The sequence below is a fragment of the Lithobates pipiens genome, unplaced genomic scaffold (assembly GCF_037356315.1).
Source record: "Lithobates pipiens isolate NorthernLeopardFrog02 unplaced genomic scaffold, aLitPip1_a1.2 Scaffold_28, whole genome shotgun sequence".
Lineage (NCBI taxonomy): Eukaryota > Metazoa > Chordata > Amphibia > Anura > Ranidae > Lithobates > Lithobates pipiens.
The window spans coordinates 207987855-208010356 of NW_027507789.1; the positions used below are offsets into that span (position 1 = coordinate 207987855).

The 22502-nt window shown below is 44.0% G+C and overlaps 1 protein-coding gene across 1 annotated transcript in view; it reads right to left on the minus strand.

Moving 5' to 3' along the window:
* The window catches only part of PRPF6 (pre-mRNA processing factor 6), a 32475-nt gene extending 12102 nt beyond the window's left edge, over positions 1-20373 (minus strand). The window contains exons 1-11 of the mRNA XM_077460387.1: positions 20158-20373; positions 18632-18797; positions 14763-14881; positions 11636-11714; positions 11340-11516; positions 9330-9485; positions 5038-5132; positions 4794-4950; positions 2551-2713; positions 1001-1119; positions 414-632 (exon numbers count right to left, since the gene is read on the minus strand). Of these exons, the coding sequence (XP_077316513.1) occupies positions 414-632; positions 1001-1119; positions 2551-2713; positions 4794-4950; positions 5038-5132; positions 9330-9485; positions 11340-11516; positions 11636-11714; positions 14763-14881; positions 18632-18797; positions 20158-20324 (1617 nt within the window). The 5' untranslated portion in view covers positions 20325-20373. The remainder of the gene's footprint in view (positions 1-413; positions 633-1000; positions 1120-2550; positions 2714-4793; positions 4951-5037; positions 5133-9329; positions 9486-11339; positions 11517-11635; positions 11715-14762; positions 14882-18631; positions 18798-20157) is intronic.
* Positions 20374-22502: the final 2129 nt, after the last annotated feature.

A 22502-nucleotide genomic window follows, 5' to 3' on the forward strand; every position in this document is an offset into this window, starting at 1 on the left:
GACGCCCTGCCAGCGCAGCGCCTCAGTGTGAAAGCACTCAGGCTTTTACATTGGGATTGCAGTTGCGGCTTCTTTCAGGAGCTTTTTTTTAAAGCTAAAGCGCCTGAAAAACGCCCCAGTGTGAAAGGGATCTCAGTGTGAAAGCACTTGGGCTTTTACATTGGGATTGCAGTTGTGGCTTCTTTGAAGCGCTTTACATGCGCTTTTTTTAAATGCTAAAGCGCCCGCAAAAACGCCCCGGTGTGAAAGGGGTCTTATAGTAAACCGATGTCCCTGAAAACCCAAAATATGAGCTTGCAATTCTGGAGGATTGTCGATTCCTAACTCCACCCACCAAACATTGTGCAGGCCAATTATGCGCACCTGTATTTACAAACCTATAGCCCTGCTCCACTAACAAATCTCACACCTACCTGTATCCACTGTTCTCGGTTGATTTCTACTCCGTTGGCTCTCAGAGATGTGATGGCTCTGTCCACGATCTTTTCCACCATCTGTGTGTTTCCGTTGGCCTCCTCCAGTTTGGCGGCTGTGATCCAGATGTGTCTGTCAGTAGGGATGTTCTCTCGAGCCTTGTTCAAGACCTTACGGGCATTCTCATAGGTCTCCAACCTGGCCAGGGCCAACCACAACTAGACCACAAAAATAAAAAAATAAAAATAGCATTTTTCATTAATATTTTGCAACCTGAATCAGCAAGTGAACCTTACATTTTACCAATGCAGTTCCACATAAAGCATGTTGTAATCATTGTCAGGCTTTTGCCTTTATTCTGAGGTTTCCCCGCTACATGCAAAAATAAATAAATAAATAAAAAAAAAAAAAACACCTTTTGCTCTGGAGTGTATTAGTAGAAGACACACCAAACTCCTGTCCTGAAAATGTTAAACTCTACAAGCAATCAGAATCAGTCTTGTTGTGGCTTCCCTAAGAGGGAATACTAAGTAACAGTTTACTGTTAGAATTTTTACAATGCCGAATTTTCCCAAAGGACTCCCACCTCTACACTAGTGGGGCAGCATTCTACAGCGCGGCTAAGCATGATCCTAGCATCCTCGGGCTCCTCCAGTTCCACAGCGGCCTTCCACAGACGGACAGAGTTTGGAACATGCTCAAGAGCTGTGTAGAGAGAGAAAAAAAAAAAGGTTTACTTTATATATATATATATTTGGGAAAAGTGCAAGTTTCAGCTTAAAAGTGGTTCTAAAAGGTTCAAGGTTTTTTTTTTTTTAAACTTATTCTATGCGTGGAGGTAAAAAAACCTGTGTGCAGCAGCCCCGCGTCTAATACTACCTGAGCCTAATCTTTCTCAAGCGCTGTGCACAGGAGCCCCAAGCTCTACTGGGTCTCTCCCTGCTCACTCACTGAGACAGGTAATTACAGACAGTAAGCCAATGAGGGGAGAGAGGGGGCGGAGCGAGTCGTGTGTGTGTGTGTGTGTGTGTGTGTGTGTGTGTGTGTGTGTGTGTGTGTGTGTGTGTGTGTGTGTGTGTGTGTGTGTGTGTGTGTGTGTGTGTGTGTGTACGTACATGCAGAGCAGCAGCCTGGGAGCTCACCTGCTCGGGTGCTTTCCCATTGCAAGCTGCTTGCTCTGGGGGCGCTCGGCAGGAGCACCGTTCGGGGATATGAGAAGAGGAGGATTGGGGCTGCTCTGTGCAAAACCACTATACATTATCACTTAAAATACATTTATATTATCACTTTAATTTAAAAAAAGGTATCCCAAACAGCTAAATGAACAGTTTGTAAATTGTCAAACTGATCTGTAAATTAACACGTACAGCCATGTGATACTTTTGATTCTTGTGAACATATCCATCCCTGCTATATTGCTGCCTAATAGAGTCGCACAGACAGCAGCACTAAAGACAACATACCACTCTCACACCTCCTGCCGGTTTTTTGACTCACTAGCAAAATTTCACAATTACAGTAGGCACATCAACACCGAGCCAGATTTTACATTTTAACCAGTTGACGACCGCCTGCCACAGTTGTACTGTGGCAGGTTGGCTCTCCTGCGCAAATCGCCGTCATTGTACATTGGGTCCAGCGTGCTCCCGCGGATCCCCATTCTGACAGATCTACCGTTCCCAGTGATAGGGTACAGTGATGTCCCAGGCAGCCCATCTCCCCTACAGTTAGAACAAGCTGAGGGAACACAATTAACCCCTTGATCGCCCCCTAGTGTTAACCCCCTCCCTGCCGGTGTCATTTTAAAAAAATAAAACCCACGGAGGTGCTCAAATACCACCAAAATAAATATCTATTTGTGGGAAAAAGGCCGTCAATTTTGTTTGTGTACAGCATCAAAAGATCACGCCGTTGTCAGTTAAAGTGACGCAATGCCCTAGTCATTAAGGGGGCAAATCCTTCCTGTCCTTAAGTGGTTAAACACAGGACAATGAAAAGCCAGATTCAAGGAAATAAAGGCAGCTGAATAGAAAAGCAATTTAGTGATATCTGAAAGAACATATTAGCAAACTAAAAAGTCTTTGTAGTTCCCTAAAAAACAAAAAAAAACACTTACAATCTTAAACCTATGGTTACCTTTCCGCAGCACTCGCTTTTTGGCTCGAAGGTCAGTTTCTAGCTCAGCAGCTCGGATATAGATACGGACAGACTGCGGAAGGTGACAAATAGCCTGGGCCACAACAGCCTTTGCTGTGTCTCCTGGTTGGAGACGGGCTGCTTCCAGCCATACATCTTCACTCTGTCAGCAAACATACAAAAGGAGGATCATCAAAAATGGTGTCTCACCCCACAAAATGATTACTACAGCAATGAGTTGACTTTCATAGGCGGGAGGGACTGGAAAAACTGCCTTTGCTGCTCAGCCTCTCCAACAGAGAATGTTCTCACCCACCAACCCTCAGATGAATATGTAGCCCTACATTGATATGCAATTCAAATTTTCAACGTAGAAGAATTTTTAAAAGGGAGAACATTTAACAGGAAAATTTAAAACAAACTGGGTGTGTGCTCCCCCATACCATGCCGATGAACATAGCGGTGTAGTGGTTAGCACTCTCACCTAGCAGTAAAAAGGGTCGCTGGTTCAAATCCCAAAACCACTGCCGGAGTTTGCATGTTCTCCCTGTGCCTGCGTGGGTTTCCTCCGGGTACTCCGGTTTCCTCCCACACTCCAAAGACATGCAGATAGGTTAATTGGCTTCTGTCCAAAATCGGCCCTAGTATATGAATGGGGACCTTGGATTGTGGGGCTCCTTGAGGGTAGGGACCGATGTGAGTGTGCAATGTACAGGGATAGGGGTAGACACTCAGGTTGAACTGGATGGACTGGTGTCTTTATTCAACCTTACTAACTATGAAACTACGAACTAGGCATGCAGAACCCGAGCACAGAAATCTCCCTTCACATCACGAGAGCCAAGCTTAAAGAGACCCCATTGCCAGACCATTCACGTTAACAAAAATTTTCCCATAAGATTATAATAGCATTTTATGTATTTTACTTCTATTGAACTGTAGAGGCCTCACTTTAAACCCAAACCAAAATTAACCCCACCAAAAAGCAACAGTATGGCAGGCATGCCACTCTAAACTTAACACAGGGGTTGACAAATTTGCTTGGAATCTAGGAGCCAGCTAAAAAAAGTTAGGAGCCAGGTCCGTGACGGCGATCTGGACCTGTCCCTGGCCTGACATGGAGACGAGTGAGGGGAAGATAGCCCCCCACCTGTCTCCAAGTCATTGCCCATAGCTCTTAGAGGGACATTTTTTTTTTTTTTCAAATGACAATTTTTTTTTTTAATTGCATTTTAGTGTAAAAATATGAGATGTGAGGTCTCTCTGACCCCAGATCTCATATACAAGAGGACCGGTCATGCTTTTTTCTATTACAAGGGATTTTTACATTCCTTGTAATAGGAATAAAAGTGACACACATTTTTTTTTTTTAAAAGAACAGTGAAAAAAATAAAAATAAAAGTTAAAATAAGAAGAAAAAATTTTTTAAACGCGCCCTGTCCCGCCAAGCTTGCGTGCAGAAGCGAACGCATCTATGAAAGCTGTGTTCAAACCACACATGTGAGGTATCGCTGCGATCGGCAGAGTGAGAGCAATAATTCTAGCCCCAGATCTCCTCTGTAACTTAAAACGTGCAACCTGTAGAATTTTTTAAACGTCGCCTATGGAGATTTTTAAGGGTCAAAGTTTGTCGCCATTCCATGAGTGGGCGCAATTTTGAAGTATGTCATGTTGGGTATCGATTTACTCGACGTAACATTATCTTTCACAATATAAAAAAAAATTGGGCTAACTTTACTGTTGTCTTATTTTTTTGTTATTAAATACATTTTCCCCAAAAAAGTGCGCTTGTAAGTCCGCTGTGCAAATACGGTGTGACAGACAGTATTGCAACGACCACCATTTTATTCTCTAGGATGTTAGAATAAAATATATATATAATGTTTAGGGGTTCTGAGTAAAGGGAAGGAGATGGAGCTTCCCCTGCCTGCCAGCCTATTAGCATTGCTGGTTGTAATTCCAACGGCCACCACAAGAGGGCGTCAGATTCCAGAAGGAACCATAGGATCGTAGAAGGCCTCAAAGCCGGGGGCTCAATTACCGGCCGGCGCGGCCCTGACGCGATCACGCCGGGGGGTCCGCGGTGACAGGATACCCCCAGCTGTGATGCCCCAGGTCGCCAATTCTAGTCGCAAATGCGACCTGGCGCCCGGGTTTTGTCGAGCCCTGACTTAACACATTATTAATGTTCACAGCTTGAAATAAATTACAGGCTGTTCCCATAATGAACGATGGACCCTCACCTTAGGACACATTTCTGTTCCTTTCATGATGAGATTGCGAGCCACTTGCACCTTGCCAGTAACTTCTTCCAGACGGGCAGATGCGATCCAGGCGGGTGGGTGGTGAGGGTTGGTTTCTCGCACAGATTTCAGCAGCAGACGAGCTTTCTTAATATCACTGGATTAAAAAGAAAGTATAAACAAACATGTCAGCCACATAAACACGTCAAATACAACATTGTCATCAACAATTCACAACACATACTTGATGTCTCCTCCATGGGTGGGGATCATAGAGTTTAGATCAGTCAGGTAACCTTTGGGATCAACCACAGTTTGGCCACTCACAGAGTCTGACACCTGCAGAAGGAAATAGGTTGTATATGAACATTCAGCTTTCTGCATTTAAAGTGTACCCCAAAGCATCTTAACACACCTTAAAGTGGGAGCAAACTCCCTATAATAAGGCTAACCTATAGATACAATTAATATCCCCTAAACAAGCAGTGTTTAGGAGATATTTACTTTAGATACAGCTGGTGACGTCACCAAACCATGCGCTCTAAAGGAACGGCATTACCAGTGCCATGAACAGTGACTCCCACGTGCTTGCGCAGGAGCGACGTCATCGCCGGCTTGGCCATATCGCCGAAGCCGGCAAACCCGGTAGGAAGACAACACGCCACTGGAGGGCTTCGTTTTCAAGGAAGCCTATCATAATGTGCTTGTATGCAGTGCATACAAGCACATTATGACTTAAACTGCCTGGTGCCTATTTTTATTTACTACTGCTTTAACTGATTGCATAACTCTTGTCTACTCAGAAAACTAGAACCGTTACAGCAAATAAAGGCAGACAACATACTTTTAAGAACCATAATAATGGCTGCAAGGCATGTCTTCCCCCTCCAACAAGAACGTGCAAGGGTGGTTAAGCCTCAACTGATATGCTGTAGCCATTTCAAAATGTCTGTAGAGTTGTTTAAAGTGCATCTAACCTCAAGAACAAAAATGTAATAATTCCATCTTACTAGTCTTTAGATTTGGTGGCTGCATTCGTTTACTTTTTTCCCCCATTATGTTTATCTCGTGATCCTTTAAGTAACATACACCTTGTCTTAGGGTGGCAAAGCAAGCACACATGTATTGCATCGATGGAAGAACAACGTGTTCACTCCAGGAGAGGAAGTATTGGGGCTACAGAACATTTCCCCTTCTGTAGTTAGAGGCAAACTGTAAAAGGGGGAATAACACTGCTTGAGATAATACAGGACTGGATTTCTCATAGAATCAAAATTATTCACTTACTTAACAGATGTGACAAAACACTCAACGGTTAATTTACTGAAATAAAGGAAGTTTCATTGTTTGGATTTACTATAAAATCAGACAAATCAAATATAACCTTTCGTCTTATTCCTGCTGTCCCTTTTTTGAGAACCTTAAAAACTTGTCTGTCAATACATTTTAACAGGAGAGTAGTTCAAGCAAAGAAAGCATTGCCACGACCTCTCATGCTCCAAAATCTACCGTAAGTCTCCCTTAGGGATAAGAAAGGAACAGGCACGTCTGGTGGGATAGTGGGTGTTTCTTTACAAAGCGATGGAAATGACGTCCGTCTATCTTCATCCCTACAGGATTTCCTTCTGTTCAAATACATCGTTTTTTTAGGGAATTTCTAGACTAAGGAAATGGTGATTTTAGGACTCCAAATGCAGCTCATTAGGAAGCATAAAAAGCAAAAAAATATTGTCAACGATGGAAATGAACTTAGCGCGTCTCATTTAATAGTCTGTGAAGGATGCATTTAGTAAAGACCGTCTTGTTTTCCTGTTTTAAAGACTATACTGTTTGGTTGCCAATGTCTTCAAATTCTTTGTTGACTCCACTTTACTAGATGGACATTAGGGTCTGTTTACATTTAAAAACACAGTTGTAATTAGGGATGCACCGATGCCGATAGCAAGCATTTGGGCGAGTATTGGTACTCGTCCAAATGCCCCCGAAACCAATACTTTGCAGTGTGATTTCCGTCAATACAAAATGAATGGGTGCAAATCGCACTGCAAAGAATCATATGCAATGAAATTCCTGTCCAAATAGCATACTACTTCCCCCACTGATCGTGTGTGTGTGTATATGTATGTATGTATGTATATATATATATATATATATATATATGTATGTATATATGTATGTGTATATATATATATATATATATATATATATATATATATATATATATATATATATATATATATATATATATATATATATACATATACATACATACACACACACACACACACACACACACACATATATATATACACATACACACACACACACACACACTAGATTAAAGCTCCATGTAGTGGGCAGTTTACACAATGTTAGAACTCACAATACATAGAGCCTGCATGCACAGGCCGATGGAGGTAGGCGATGCGCCCCCAAGCTGACATCACTTCCGCCCTATACCTACGGAGTCGCGGAACTTCTCCAGACTGAGCACTTCCAGCAGCCCTTATTTGCTACCACTGGCGAACCGGGAAACGCCTATGTAGATTATTCTACATGTGGCCAGATGTACCGCGAGTTCTAATTTATTTTTATTTTTTTAAACTGCCCCCTAGATGGTGCTTTACCCCTTTTATACACACACAGTTGCAGTGGGGGGGGAACTCGCATGCGATTTGGACAGGAATCTCATTGCATTCCTGTTTGAATCGAATGCGATTCTTCGCAGTGCAATTCGCGCCAATTCGGTTTTGAATAGATGCAACGCAAGGTATTGGTACTCCGTTAACCAAAACTATCGGTTCTTGTACTCGCTGATAAAAAAATAAAAAAAGATATCAGTGCAACCCTAGTAGTAAAGCATCTGCGGTGCGCTTTTTAGTCATTTGTTTATTTACCGGGTTGTATTTAGGGCTGGTCACACAGTCAACTCATAAATTTCAACTGCTGGCTGCAAGATAGTGGACTGACTTGCACTACCCTGCATGAATAGAAAGCCTCAGTTTCATCAGTGCGCCATGCCTGCACATCATCACAAGCACAGTGGTGTGAACCGGAGACAAAGCAAAGCAGACGAGGCATTTTACATTGTCCATGCAGTGGGACTGCACTGGAATAGCCACCCAACAGTCCCACTGCATCTCGTGGCTTCTGTTTTTACAACCACTTTAAATTATCTGAACAGGATCTGCAATCCCAGTTAGCCTTTCGTGCAATGCACAAACCTCTGCCACACTAAGCCAGAAAGGTGACCAAAAAAACCAAAAAACATCCACCATACTGTATGAATTCTACATGTGACGTCTCTTTGCTGGTTCAGCAATGCAGATTGCCATGTCCCTTGTCCAGCTTGTTGAGTGAACAATAAAGCACAATTATCCGCTCTGTCCGGTAGGTAGGGCATTTACTCTCAAAGCAGCAAGACTAAAAGAGTAACAATTTTTTTTGTGTGTGTCAGAAAAACAAAACATAGGTATTGTAAAAAGTGTAGGTCCATCTCTGCCATCTTCAATGTTATGTCTCATTAAAGCTGCAAGACAAATAGTTGTTGATTTTTCAGAAATCCAGTGAGCTCCCAACTTCCTACACACACACCCGCAGTGTTACCAACCCGGCCCTCGGACTACAGTGCAGCTCTCCCCATGTAACGCAGGTGAGGGAAAAAAATAAAAAAAAAATAAAAAAAAAAAAAGAACATTTCCTGTAGTTCAAATCAGACTCAAACAGCCTAGGACATCAATGGCAAATCTTGGCACACCAGACCTTTTGGAACAACATTTCCTATGATGCTCAACAACACTGCAGAGTGCATGATCATCAAGGAAAATTTCGTTCCAAAACATCTGGGGTGCCAAGATTCGCCATCACTGGCCTAGGACAATAAAATTGCTCAACCACAGATATAGTATTGCTGAATAAGTGTGGTCACCCAAGGACAGGATGTATGTTAACAGGATCACCAGGGGAAAATAAAAAGGAAAACATACTGCAAAAAGGAAACAAATGCATCCACCACATCAAAGGGACTGGTAACCTGAAATATATTTACGATTGAATTTGTGTATCTAGAAACATTATTATAGCGGTTGTATACCCCTTTTTGACATTTTTACCTACAGGCGAGTCTATAAGGCTTACCTGTAGGTAAAATGAATATCTCCTAAACCTGCACGGTTTAGGAGATATTCACCCTGCATGCAGCCACTGACGTCAGTGGTGCATGCACAGTGAAGGTCCAGCATATCGTGCCGGAATTGAGGAGCTGGAAAAAAAATAAAAATAAAATAAAAAACAGATGTCAGCTCCCTCTGCTTTGATCGGGATGCAATGTAGGGACTTCGTTCTAAGGTTAGTATTTTATAAACATCTAGTAAGCGGCATACTAGCTCATTATGCCTTTGCCTTACGGGCTTTTTTTATTTTGGTTTGGGGGTATACAACCGCTTTAAGAGAGAAACCAATTATTTTGCACATTTTTCTCCAGCTGCAGATAGCGTTTTGAATAGACTGCAAAGCTGTCACCCTTTTGCTACTCACCTGGCTCAACCTCATGTCCATCAGGGTATTTCTGGCCTGTCCGATTTTCCTCATGTCCAGTTCTCCAGAGCCGGGTGTCATCAAGCCTGGCGTCATTCCTCCTGGGTACGGGGAATTCAGGCCGCCTGGGAAAGGGGTGTTCAACCCCCCAAATTGCTAAACAGAAGAAAAGTAGTCTGTTGAAAAGCAAATCAAAGCTAATAGAAGAAGCAGAATATTTTTGTACATAGGATTATTAGCCATATTATTTATATTATTTAATGAGAACAATGTCTGGTCAGCCACAAACATATGCTATGCCTTTTCTTCTTTTTAATGCGTCTGTTAAAAGCACACTCTTCATTACAGATGCACTGCAGGGGAAAGCTAAACAAAAATTTTTTTTTTTGCACATTCATACTTGCCTAGGTGGATGCAGCATCAGACCAATGCTGCATCTGTACCCTGGCGCCTCTTTACTGAGAGCCGAGCCACCGGACACTGCCGATGGTTTGGTTCTCTCATCTCCCTGAGCTGCTGTCAACTCTCCTGCTCTGCTCCTCCACGCTCATTGGAGCGCTGAGCTGTGGAGAGGTGGGGAGTGGCCATCTCAGCAGCTCACCGATAGCTGCCTGGACTGACAGCAGTCTCAGCCTGGCGGATCCAGACTTCCTAAGTCGGGATGACGCGGTGCCTGGACTGATTCCAGTGACATCAGTGAAGAGCCGACTTCAGACCGCACTCCACTGAAAACGGGTCACAGGAGTGCAAAACGAATTGCACGCCTGTGACCCATAGGAGAAGCCCAGGCTAAAACAGCTTTAACAGTGTTACCTGATAAATAAGTTGTAATTTGATTCTGAAATTATCGTCATTCTGTTCAGACATTGTTGTGATTTCCACATCCCTGCCAGAAAGCATGGCATGGACAGGTGACCCGTTTTGTCGTACATCATATTTAACCTCCAACTGCTCACTGCTAATGAATCACCACAATCATCCTAGTACAGCGAGTAGGCAGGTAACCCAGGAAGTGCGAAATCTGATCCGGCGAGCATTCTGGCTGAACAGAGTAACACATCGTTTGGTAAAAAAAAAAAAATTAACCAGATTTCATCTGTTGACTTAGTCCAGGTCCAGTTTTGTTTCACTCCAAATACAAAAGTAGGGAGACCCACCTCGGTCAAATCACCCCCACCAGTGCACCGTATAGGCTGCAGATATGCTCAAACTGAGAAGAGGGTGTCCCCTGAGAGCCAGCTCTCAAGGGATTTTAGAGCAGCTCAGTCCTGCAACATGGCCCAGGTTCACCTGGGCCTTGGTAACAGGATGTTGCAGCTGGTGGGCCTAGGTAGCATGAAGGTCAGATAGTAAAAAATAAAATAAAAATGTTCTGTCCGGGCCAGAGGAAACACAAAGTGAGGACTGGGTCTCCATGTATGCTTTTTATAATGTGGATCATGCGTTTCCTGTGCTAGGTGAGAGAAGCCCATCTCTCTTGTAAGCTGTACTGGGGTAAAAAAATTTCAAGCAGTTACAGGTTGAGTATGGTACGCAAAGTCACCTGCTGATCTTTGGTATTTCTAAGGGACATCAGCATGGAAGTCTTCCCTCAATACTTCCTTGCCTTATTGTATACAAATTGAGACTCTTAATGTTTGACCGGATATTATATGGTTTTGGTTAATCTGAAGACAAAAATCTGCAGAAAATTTAATGTGTGCATGGGGTCTAACAGTCCCCTCCGTCTGTTACTATGACAATGTCAAAACTTGAAATGCATCTTTTTTTTATCACTCTATTTACAATCTAAGTTCGAAAAAAAAAAAAAAAACCTTTAGCTTTACACTTATGTCCAGCTGGGGGTACTGGAATAGAATAGCTGTGGTCTGGAAAAATAAGCTAAGAGTTCTCAGCACTACATTTGAGTTTTTCTATTACTCTCATCTACGAAAGTTGGAAACAATCAGTTTTGGTTTGACTGTCCACAGCAATTTTATCATATGTGTAAATCACAGTGATCCTTCTCACCGTCTGTCGTGGATCAACAGATGAGTGGTTCTCCCCCGTCTGCAAGTGTTTAGCAAAGAAACTGTCAGGGACTGGAGTGAGTTTCTCATGGCGAGGATTTCGCTGGCGCTTGGTCCGGGCATCTCCAACCTCGGGGATGCTCAGCCACTCTTCTTCTGTCACTTCAGCTAATTTCCTCTAAACAGAAAAAAAATAAAAAATGTATGCAAATGATGCATTGATAAAAGGACACCAATGCAACCAATAAAACACCTGCTTATACATTACTCAGTAACAATATAACACTTTAAATTTACCTTTAAATCTGAAAACTGCTGCTGGATTTTGGGTCTTTCCATACGATATTTTTCAATTTCTTCTTTCTCTCTTTGTTCTCTGTTAACCAGAAAAACAAAGAAAAAATAAGATTATACAGTAATGTAAAACACATTGTGCAAATTTATAAGTTAGGCTGCCCACCAAGAAAAGTTTGAATCAAACTTAACTTGTCAAGGCAAGACAAAGCAATAAGTCACTTTAATGCCCCCTCCCCAGCTTCACATACTAAACTTCGCTTCACTCCCTAAGACACTGTTCAACTGACAACAGCAAGGGCAGGAAGCACAATGTAGACCCCCTATTAGCAATAGCCAGAGTTTATACAGAGCCATGTAGGATGAAAGGGAGGTGGTTTACCAGTCACTGAATAAATTAGTAGAGAAGAGATGTGCTGCTAGAGAGCGTGGCATGGAAAATTTGGCCTACAAGGTTAAAATAACTTCAATGGTAAGTGCAACCCCCCAAAAATAAGAGAACTATCAGACCTAAAACCCTTGGGGCTCCCTAACCCCTTATTAAGGCAACAATATCTTTGCTTAAAGTGGTTGTAAATGTTCGATAGAAAAAAATAAAATATGAACACGTCTATACAGTAAAACTTTGGTTTCACAGTAACTTAGTCTGAGAGCCTTTTGCAAGACAAACAAAATTTTTTAATAAATTTTGACTTGATATAAAAGCAGCGTTATGTCAATGAGTATAAAGAGAAGAGAGGTGCCTCCAAGTGTAGCAATACGGCTCTCACTGCTGTCAGTCTGCCATTGTGGGCGGGAAGACTACCCTGCAGTAGAGCGATCTGAAAGTGAGGCTTGAATCGCTCGTGGAGTGCAGCGTGGAAGGGATGACATTGATGGCGGTGAGGAGGACGGTCTATGTGGACAGCTTTACCCCGGATACCTGTATACTTAGATGTGCCCGTTTTAGTCATCAACCATGTGAGTAGCTAAATGTTTTACCTTCATTAAATGTAACTATATTGCTACACTTATGCCGCGTACACACAATCGGAATTCTCGTCGAAAAAAGCTCCGATGGTTTTCCTGACGGAATTCGGTTCAAGCTGTCTTGCCTACACATGGTCACACCAAATTCTGATCGTTTAGCACGCGGTGACGTACAACACGTATGACGGGACTAGAAAAAGAAAGTTCAATAGCCAGTAGCCAATAGCTTCTGTCTCGTAGTTGAATCGGAGCATGCGTGATTTTTGGCGTGTCGGAATTGCATACACATGATCGGAATTACCGATAGAAAGTTTTTCTGTCGGGAAAATTGAGAACATGCTGTCAATTTTTGGCTAGCGGAAATTCAGACAGCTAAATTCCGATGGAGCATACACACGGTCGCATTTTTCGATAAAAAGCTCTCATCTGTCTTTTTCTGGCCGGAATTCCGATCGTGTGTACGCGGCATTAGAGGGGCCACTCTACTATTTTATACTCTCTAGCTCCTGCTAGATATTGCTTCTAATCCCCTTGTGGAGTCTTTCAATTGTAGATGGACATTTTATGGTTACACAACCTGGTCACATTGCTATGATCTTTTTATAGGGACTACAAACTGAAAAAGATTTATGAATAAATGGTTGAGGAACGTATCATCCGAGTTTCCGTTATTTCTTATGGGGAAATTCACTTATATACAAGTGCATGTTTCCAGAACGAATTATGCTCGCAATCCAAGGTTTTACTGTACTTGCTGGCTCTGTGCAATGGTTTGGCGTCCTTTTCTCCTGTGTTCCCCTGCCGGGCCTCCAGGCTCCTCCTCTTCATCAGGTGCCCACACAGAAAACAGTTTTCCATGGGGGCGCCTGTACTGGCTTGCTCAAAAGTCCCACTGCTGCTTCCATTGAGACAAACAGCAGGACATAGCCCTGCTCCTGTGTCACAGATTTTGACTGACCGCACCCAATGGCTCCCGCTGCTATCAATCTGTCCAATGAGGAGCGCTCATGCACATCACTGGATCGGATCGGGCTCAGGTTAGAAATAAAGAAGTGTGAGAGTGTGTGTGTGTGTGTGTGTGTGTGTGTGTGTGTGTGTGTGTGTGTGTGTGTGTGTGTGTGTGTGTGTGTGTGTCCGTCCTACAGCACAGAAGGTTTTTCACCTTATTTATAGAATGCATTAAGGTGAAAAACCTCAAGGGAGGTGTAAAAGGCAGAAGTTTTTTTTATTTATCTTAATGCATTAAGATAAAAAGCCTTCTGTGTGCAGCTACCGCCCAAATTCCCCCCCCCCTCTCACATTTGCCTGAGGTCCCTCTCTGTCCAGTGATGTCTCAGCTGTCCAAGATTCTCCTTCCTGGAGTGTCCGAGACACAGAAGCGGTGCCATTGCCTACCACTGCAGTCAAAGTCTCAAGCCAATCAGAGGAGAGCATGGGCGGGGCTGGGTTCTGTGTCTGAATGGACACAGGGAGCTGTGACTCTGCTCAGGTGACCCCATAGCAAACTGCTTGCTGCGGGGGCACCTAAAAAGGAGTGAAAGGCCTGGATCACAGAAGAGGGGCCCAAAAAGAGGAGGACCTGGGCTGCTCTGTGCAAATTCACTGCACAGAGCAGGTAAGTATAACATGCGTGTTATTTTTAAAGGGAAAAAAAAAAAAAAAGCAACCAGACTTTACAACTATTTTAACAGGGAGCAAGGGGAAAATCTGCAACAGGGACATCAACACAAATCTGAAGGGTTCTAGCCTTCCCCTACTGAAAAATAAAATATTTTTTTGTCTGGCTCTCTAAAGCGGACCAAACACTAGTAGAATCTAGTTCCACTTTTTAGTTTTAAAGATGTTTGAGTTTATAATTATTAGTAGAGATGTAAAAAGCAACATTTGTTTTAACACTGGCTACAAAATAAAAATAAAATAAAAAATAAAGTCCATTAATTCCAAAATCAAACGAAATTTTTAAATACCTTAAAATGGCATTTGTTAATATCATTAAATGTACTAAAAATGTTTAAACAAATGTTAGAAAAAAAAAAGAAAAAAAAACTTTTTTTGCTGTTTATACACTTTATTGTTTCATTTAGCATACAGTTAGTTTAATGATGTTTCTAATCAGATTTTTCTTGTTTCTAACACTACAGGAGTTCTAATATGTACAAACCTTCTCTCTTTCCGTCTTTCATCCATTCTTTTGTCCAATGCGGCATAGATGGCATCCGCCTCTTCATCATCCTTCTCGTATGGGCCGCTGGAGAACAAACTGCCAGCATAACCATTAAACTGCAGAGCGAGAGGGGAAAAAAAAAAAAAAAAAAAAAACGTCAAGCGGTTATCAGCAATGTTAGCGCTGTCACATTGGCGGACTCCGCCAGCGGATACAGGCAAATGACAGGTCCGTGTCCACACTGCTTATGCAGAACAGACACAGCCCACTCTCCTCTATGGGCGGTCAATAGCTGGTCTGATAGGGTGTGAAAGGGACATTTTTTATTTATTTTTTGCTAAGAAGAAACGTATTCCGTTTTCATCAGTTTTTCATCTGTTTACACATATTTTGCGCCCATGTATTTTTTTTTTTTTAACAAACAAAATGGTAGTTTATTGGATAAAATAAAATAACATGATACGTTTACACACAGTGGTAAAGCGAGAATCAACAGTTATGAGAGTGGACAGATTCAGGTAGATACAAAAAGTTCAAAATGTTGCTTGTGATATACAAGTTTAGGAAGAACACAGTACAAGAAGAAGAGGACCAGGGACCGCATAGACTAGATAGGAACCTGCCTCCATGGAAGGGTTGGGACTTTTAACCACTTCCCGAACAGCCGCCACAGTTCTATTGCGCCAAGGTGGCAGGATAGCACAAATCGCCGTAGGTGTATGTCAGTTCGTGCATGCGATATAGCAGGAGACTTGCGATAGCTGTATACAGAGGCAGAATGGGGATCTGGCTATGTAAACAAGGCAGATCCCTGTTCAGGAGACATGGAGATCTGCTGTTGCTACCCAGTCATTGGGAATAGTGATCCCTGTGGTGTTCCAAGAGGCCCCCCCCCCCCACAGTTAGAACACACCCAGGGAACACAGTAAACTCCTTGATTGCCCCGCCTAGTGTTAACCCTTTTACTGTCAGTGACATTTATACATTGATCAGTGCATTTTTATAGCACTGATCAATGTAATAATGTCACTGGTCCCCAAAAAGTGTAATTTGGGGTCAGATTTGTGCGCCACAATTACAAAAAAAAAAAAAAAAAATAGAATATAAATAGAGATAGATATATAGCTATCTCAGCCATTACCAGTAAAAACAATTAATAAAAAATAAAAAAGTCCAAAAAATATGTAGTATATATCGGCCTAAGTAATACATTTGTTATATATATATATATATATATATATATATATATATATATATATATATATATATATATATATATATATATACACACATATATATATATATATATATATATACACACACACACAGGGGTTGACAAATTTGCTTGGAATCTAGGAGCCAGCTTAAAAAGTTAGGAGCCAGGTCCGTGACGGCGATCCGGACCTGTCCCTGGCCTGACATGGAGACGAGTGAGGGGAAGATAGCCCCCAGCCCCCCACCCCGTCTCCAAGTCATTGCCCATAGCTCTTAGAGGGACATTTTATTTATTTATTTTTTTCAAATGACAATTTTTTTTTCAATTGCATTTTAGTGTAAATATGAGATCCGAGGTCTCTCTGACCCCAGATCTCATATTTAAGAGGACCTGTCATGCTTTTTCTATTACAAGGGATTTTTACATTCCTTGTAATAAGAATAAAAGTGACACAACATTTTTTTTAAAAGAACAGTGGAAAAAAAAAAAAAAAAAGTTAAAATAAGAAGAAAAAATAATAATTTTTTAAATGCGCTCTGTCCTGCCCGCATATAAAATCGGTGTTCGAACCACACATAGGAGGTAGCGCCGTGATCGGTAGAGCGAGGGCAATAATTTTAGCCCCAGACCTTCTCTGTAACCCAAAACATGCAACCTGTAGAATTTTTTTAAACGTCGCCTATGGAGATTTTAAAGGGTAAAAGTTTGTCGCCATTCCATGAGCGGGTGCAATTTTGACATGTTGGGTATGTTGGGTATCAATTTACTCGGCGAAACATTATCTTTCACAATATAAAAAAATAATTGGGCTAACTTTACTGTTGTCTTATTTTTTTATTAACTAAATTATTTTTCCCAACAAAAGTGCGCTTGTAAGTCCGCTGCACAAATACGGTGTGACAGACAGTATTGCAACAACCACCATTTTATTCTCTAGGGTGTTAGAATAAAAAATATATATAATGTTTAGGGGGTTCTAAATAAAGGGAAGAAGAGGCAGGTAATATAAAACAGGCAGAGGAAGCTTCATTAGCATTGCTGGTTTGTCATACCAACGGCGACCACAAGAGGGCGCCAGATTCCAGAAGGCCTCAAAGCCGCGCCCTAAATTTTCGGCCGCCAGCGGAACGGCCCGACGCGATCACGCTGGGGGGGTCCACAGAGACAGGATACCCCCAGCTGTGCTGCCCCAGGCACGAGGTCGCTATTTCTAGTCGCAAATGCGACCTGGCGCCCGGGTTTTGTCGAGCCCTGTGTATATATATATATATATATATATATATATATATATTTATTATATATATATATATATATATTTTTTTTTTTCCCCCCCAAAATTGTCGCTTTTTTGTTTACAGCACAAAAAAATTAAAAAAAAATCGTAGAGTCTATCAAATACCACCATAAGAAAGCTCTATTTGTGGGGGAAATAGAAAAAGTCAATTTTGTTTGGGTACAACATCACCGACCACGCAATTGTCAGTTAAAGTGATGCAGTACCGAATCGCAAAAAATGGCCTGGTTAAAAAGGGGCTAAATCCTTCCAGGGCTGAAGCGGTTAAATGAGGCATCTCCTGAATTGAGGCTCAATACCTCCATCCCTGTTCACGATTCAAAAAGAGGAGACTTGGGACTTTCAGGCCGGGTTCACACTGCTGCGGGGGGAGATCCGGCTGCGATTCGCACTGCAGTGCAAATCACATCCGATCTCCGTAGCGATGCGAGTTCAGCCATACAGATAGTATGGCTGAATTCGCATCGCTCCCGCAGCAAACTCGCACGGGACCCTTTTTTTGGTCCGCAGCAGAATCGGATCGCATGGGTGTTCACACCATGCGATCCGATTCCTGTGCGAGTCTGCAGATCGCACTGCAGATGGATCTGGGGGTGTCATTAACATTTCATTGACACTCCCAGCCGTTCGCATAGGGCAGTGTGAACTGCCGGCGGGAGTCATGCGATGCGGGAAAACGCTGCGGATTTGCGGCGTTCCCGCATCGCTGTGGTGTGAACCCAGCCTCAATGAGATGTGTGGGTTACAATGGGTATACTGTATAATCAAGGGGACGAATGCAGCGGAGAGGTAATTTTATTAAAAGAGCCCCTCAGCACAAAAACATAATATGTATAGACTCAATCCCAGGTAAATGATACACATGGGGTACAGTGGGACAATGACATGAACATGAGTATATCAGTAACAACGTATACATGAAAAATTAACAAAAATATAGAAACGCATCATGGTGTGGTAAAATTGCAACAGCCAACAAACAACCTTGACGCGATTCGTGGTTTAAACTCCACTACCTCAGGAGCAGATCCATGCGTCTCTGTAAAAAACATAATTGTAGGTATTTTTGGCTGTGGACACGGGTCAGCATGGGCACCCTAACCGATCCGTGGCTACACAACACACCGCAATGCCCATTTTTTCTACTTCCAACACATCAACTTCAGGAACAACCTGATTACTTGCTGCCCAATATAACCCACCTACTTTCAAATACCATAGTAACCAGATAATCAATGGTATCTGCCTGACCTGTCAGTGGTCATAATGTTATGGTCGATCGGTGTAAAGCCTATTGTGTGCTTAGACCCCCATACAGGAGAACAGGTCCCACCTTCCACACAGAGCTCTCAGTACCTCATCATAGTTGGTGTCATTCAAATCTTCATCGTCATCATCAGCCTGATTTTTCTTCATCTGGTCCCCAACCGTTCTTTTTCCTGGTGGGGCATGGCGATCGTCCACCGGGTCATTGGCATCGCGGGCCGGACCAATATCAGAACGAGTGGTGAAACCTGTGGCACTGCAGAATGACAGGAATACGGTCATCTATGGCTGAAACACCAGCCAATACCCAACGTCACAGTGCCCCCCTCCCCCTGTCCCCTTATTACACCTCCCCCTCATCTCCTCAGTGTCCCCTCACACCTAACCCCCCCATACCTCCTCCTCAATGTTCCCCCCCCCATACCTCCTCCCCATCTCCTTAGTGTCCCCCCCCCATACCTCCGCCTCATCTCCTCAGTGTCCCCTCACACCTCCTCCTCATCTCCTCAGTGTCCCTTTGTACCCTCCTCCCTTGTCTCCTCAGTGTCATCCCCCTCTTCTCGGTGCTCGGTGTGTCCCCCCTTGTCTCCTCAGTGTCCCCCCTTACATCCCCCTCATCTCCTCAGTGTCCCCTCACACCTACCCACCATACCTCCTCCTCAATGGTCCCCCCATACCTCCTCCCCGTCTCCTTAGTATCCCTCCCCCACACCTCCCCCTCGTCTCCTCAGTGTCCCTCTGTACTCCCTCCCTTGACTCCTCAGTGTCACCCCCCCACACCTTCCCCTCTTCTCCTTGGTGCTCGGTGTCCACACACACACACACACACACACACACACACACACACACCTCCCCCTCGTCTCCTCAGTGTCCCTCCGTACCCCCTCTTGTCTCCTCATTAACCCCCCCCCCCCCCCCAATACCTCCTCCTCGTCTCCTCAGTGTCCCCTTATTACACCTCCCCCTCGTCTCCTCAGTGTCCCCTTATTACACCTCCCCCTAGTCTCCTCAGTGTCCCCTTATTACACCTCCCCCTAGTCTCCTCAGTGTCCCCTTATTACACCTCCCCCTAGTCTCCTCAGTGTCCCCTTATTACACCTCCCCCTAGTCTCCTCAGTGTCCCCTCACACCCCCCCCATACCTCCTCATCTCCTCAGTGCCCCCCCATACCTCCTCATCTGCCCAGTGTCCCGCCGTACCCCCTCCCCTTGTCTCCTCAGTGCCCCCCCATACCTCCTCATCTCCTCCGTGCCCATCCCCATACCCCCCCTCAGTGTCCCCCCCATACCCCTCCTTGTCTCCTCAGTGTCCCCCCCCATACCCCCTCGTCTGCTCAGTGTCCCCCCGTCTCCTCAGTGTCCCCCCCCATACCCCCTCCTCGTCGCCTCAGTGTCCCCCCGTACCTCCTCCTCGTCTCCTCAGTGCCCCCCCCCCCATACCTCCTCCTCTCCTCAGTGTCTCTCCCACCCCCCCCCCCCATACCTCCTCCTCGTCGTTGTCGTCTCCCCTCATACATCCCCCATTATCTGGGTAACCCCCTCCCCCACACTTACCCCAGGTTTTCCTTACACCCCCCCCCCCCCATGTACTTCAGTGCCCCCTCCCCGGGTTCTCACCCTCTGCCCAGACCCGGCACATATCCTAGCGGGGCCGGCATGCCCAGGAACGGCTTCTTCTTCTTGTTCATGGTACCGGTAATAGAGGCGGTCAGTCCGGACACCCCTCCGGGGTTCCCGGCCCCTGAGGGCCCGGGGCCGCTTCCAGCAGACGAGGAGGCCGCCATATTCCACACACCAAACACACCGACCTCCCAGACTGCACCGCGACTACTTCCGGCCCGAGTCCGCCCGTCACTAGGGGGAGACAGGAACCGCCGGCGCCATTTTGTTGGAGGTCAGACTGAACTACCTACTGTCCCTGAGAGGAAACATGGAACAGCAAAGGGTCACCTCCTATTATGTGTCCTGTCCGTCCCAGGTGTGAAGAAGAGACCATATATAATGAATAATCACTCTCCTCCGTGTCCCTTACTACCCCCCCTTCATTACCTCAGTGTCTCTTATAATATCCCCCCCAATTACCTCAGTGTCTTTTTCTAATATCCCCCCCCCCCCCACATTTACCTCAGTGTCTCTTACTACCCCCCTCCCCCTTCATTACCTCAGTGTCTCTTATAATATCCCCCCCAATTACCTCAGTGTCTTTTATACCCCCCCCCCCCCATTACCTCAGTGTCTCTTATAATATCCCCCCCAATTACCTCAGTGTCTCCTACTATACCCCCCAATTACCTCAGTGTTTCTTATAATATCCCCCACAATTACCTCAGTGTCTCTTACTATACCCCCCCCCCCCCCACATTTACCTCAGTGTCTCTTATAATATCCCTCACAATTACCTCAGTGTCTCTTACTATACCCCCCCCCACATTTACCTCAGTGTCTTTTATACCCCCCCCCCATTACCTCAGTGTCTCTTATAATATCCCCCCCCCCAATTACCTCAGTGTCTCCTACTATACCCCCCAATTACCTCAGTGTCTCTTATAATATCCCCCACAATTACCTCAGTGTCTCTTACTATACCCCCCCCCCCCCCCACATTTACCTCAGTGTCTCTTATAAAATCCCTCACAATTACCTCAGTGTCTCTTACTATACCCCCCCCCCCCACATTTACCTCGTGTCTCTTATAATACCCCCCACCCCCAATTACCTCAGTGTCTTTTATAATATCCCTCCCAATAACCTCAGTGTCTCTTATAATATCCCCCCCCCCCCCAATTACCTCAGTGTCTCTTAGAATATCCCCGCCCATTTACCTCAGTGTCTCTTATATCCCCCCCCATTACCTCAGTGTCTCTTATAATATCCCCCCCCCCCCAATTACCACAGTGTCTCTTACTATACCCCCCCAATTACCTCAGTGTCTCTTATAATATCCCCCCCATTTACCTCAGTGTCTCTTATAATACCCCCCACCCCCAATTACCTCAGTGTCTTTTATAATATCCCTCCCAATTACCTCAGTGTCTCTTACTATACCCCCCCACATTTACCTTAGTGTCTCTTATAATATCTCCCCCAATTACCTCAGTGTCTCTTACTATACCCCCCCCCACATTTACCTCAGTGTCTATTATAATATCCCCCCCCCCCAATTACCTCAGTGTCTCTTATAATACCCCCCCCCCATTACCTCAGTGTCTCTTATAATATCCCCCCCCCCCACATTTACCTCAGTGTCTCTTATATCCCCCCCAATTACCTCAGTGTCTCTTATAATATCCCCCCCCACATTTACCTCAGTGTCTCTTATATCCCCCCCCCCCCCCATTACCTCAGTGTCTCTTATAATATCTGGTAAAATTAGAAAACACTGCGCTACTCAAGTGAGAACAGCAGCTGACACTCAAACAAAGTTGAAATAAACGTAGAACAAAAAGTGTAGCGCTATATTGAAAAACACACTAACTTATAAACAGTGAGTGAGTACAGACAATCTGTGTTTAAAGAGAAAGATCTCACACTTAATGAGAGAAAAACTATGAAAGATATTACGTGTAATATGAAATACTCAATACGATATGTATACAACTATGTATCATAAATAATAATTATGTAGTGCAAAGAAAATATAAATGAAGCTCTGTACTTCAAATACTGAAAAAATGGACTAGTGTCAGTTCATTGAACTATGAGAAATGTCCTCTTATCATTTAAGTAGAAACAATCAATCTTCCCATCTGAATCGTGGGTTGAGGCGGGGAGGAAACCAGTACCAATAGCCAGTTTGAAATGGCATTTAAAGATTCGACCTTCTATAGAAACAAGATGGGTACTCTTACCGGAAATGTTGGACCCACCTGTCTTACGACAGTGGGTCTACAGTGCTTGTAATTCCAAAGAATTGGATTCCGTCTTTCGATGGAGTGAATCCTAATATACGATCCCCATGTGGA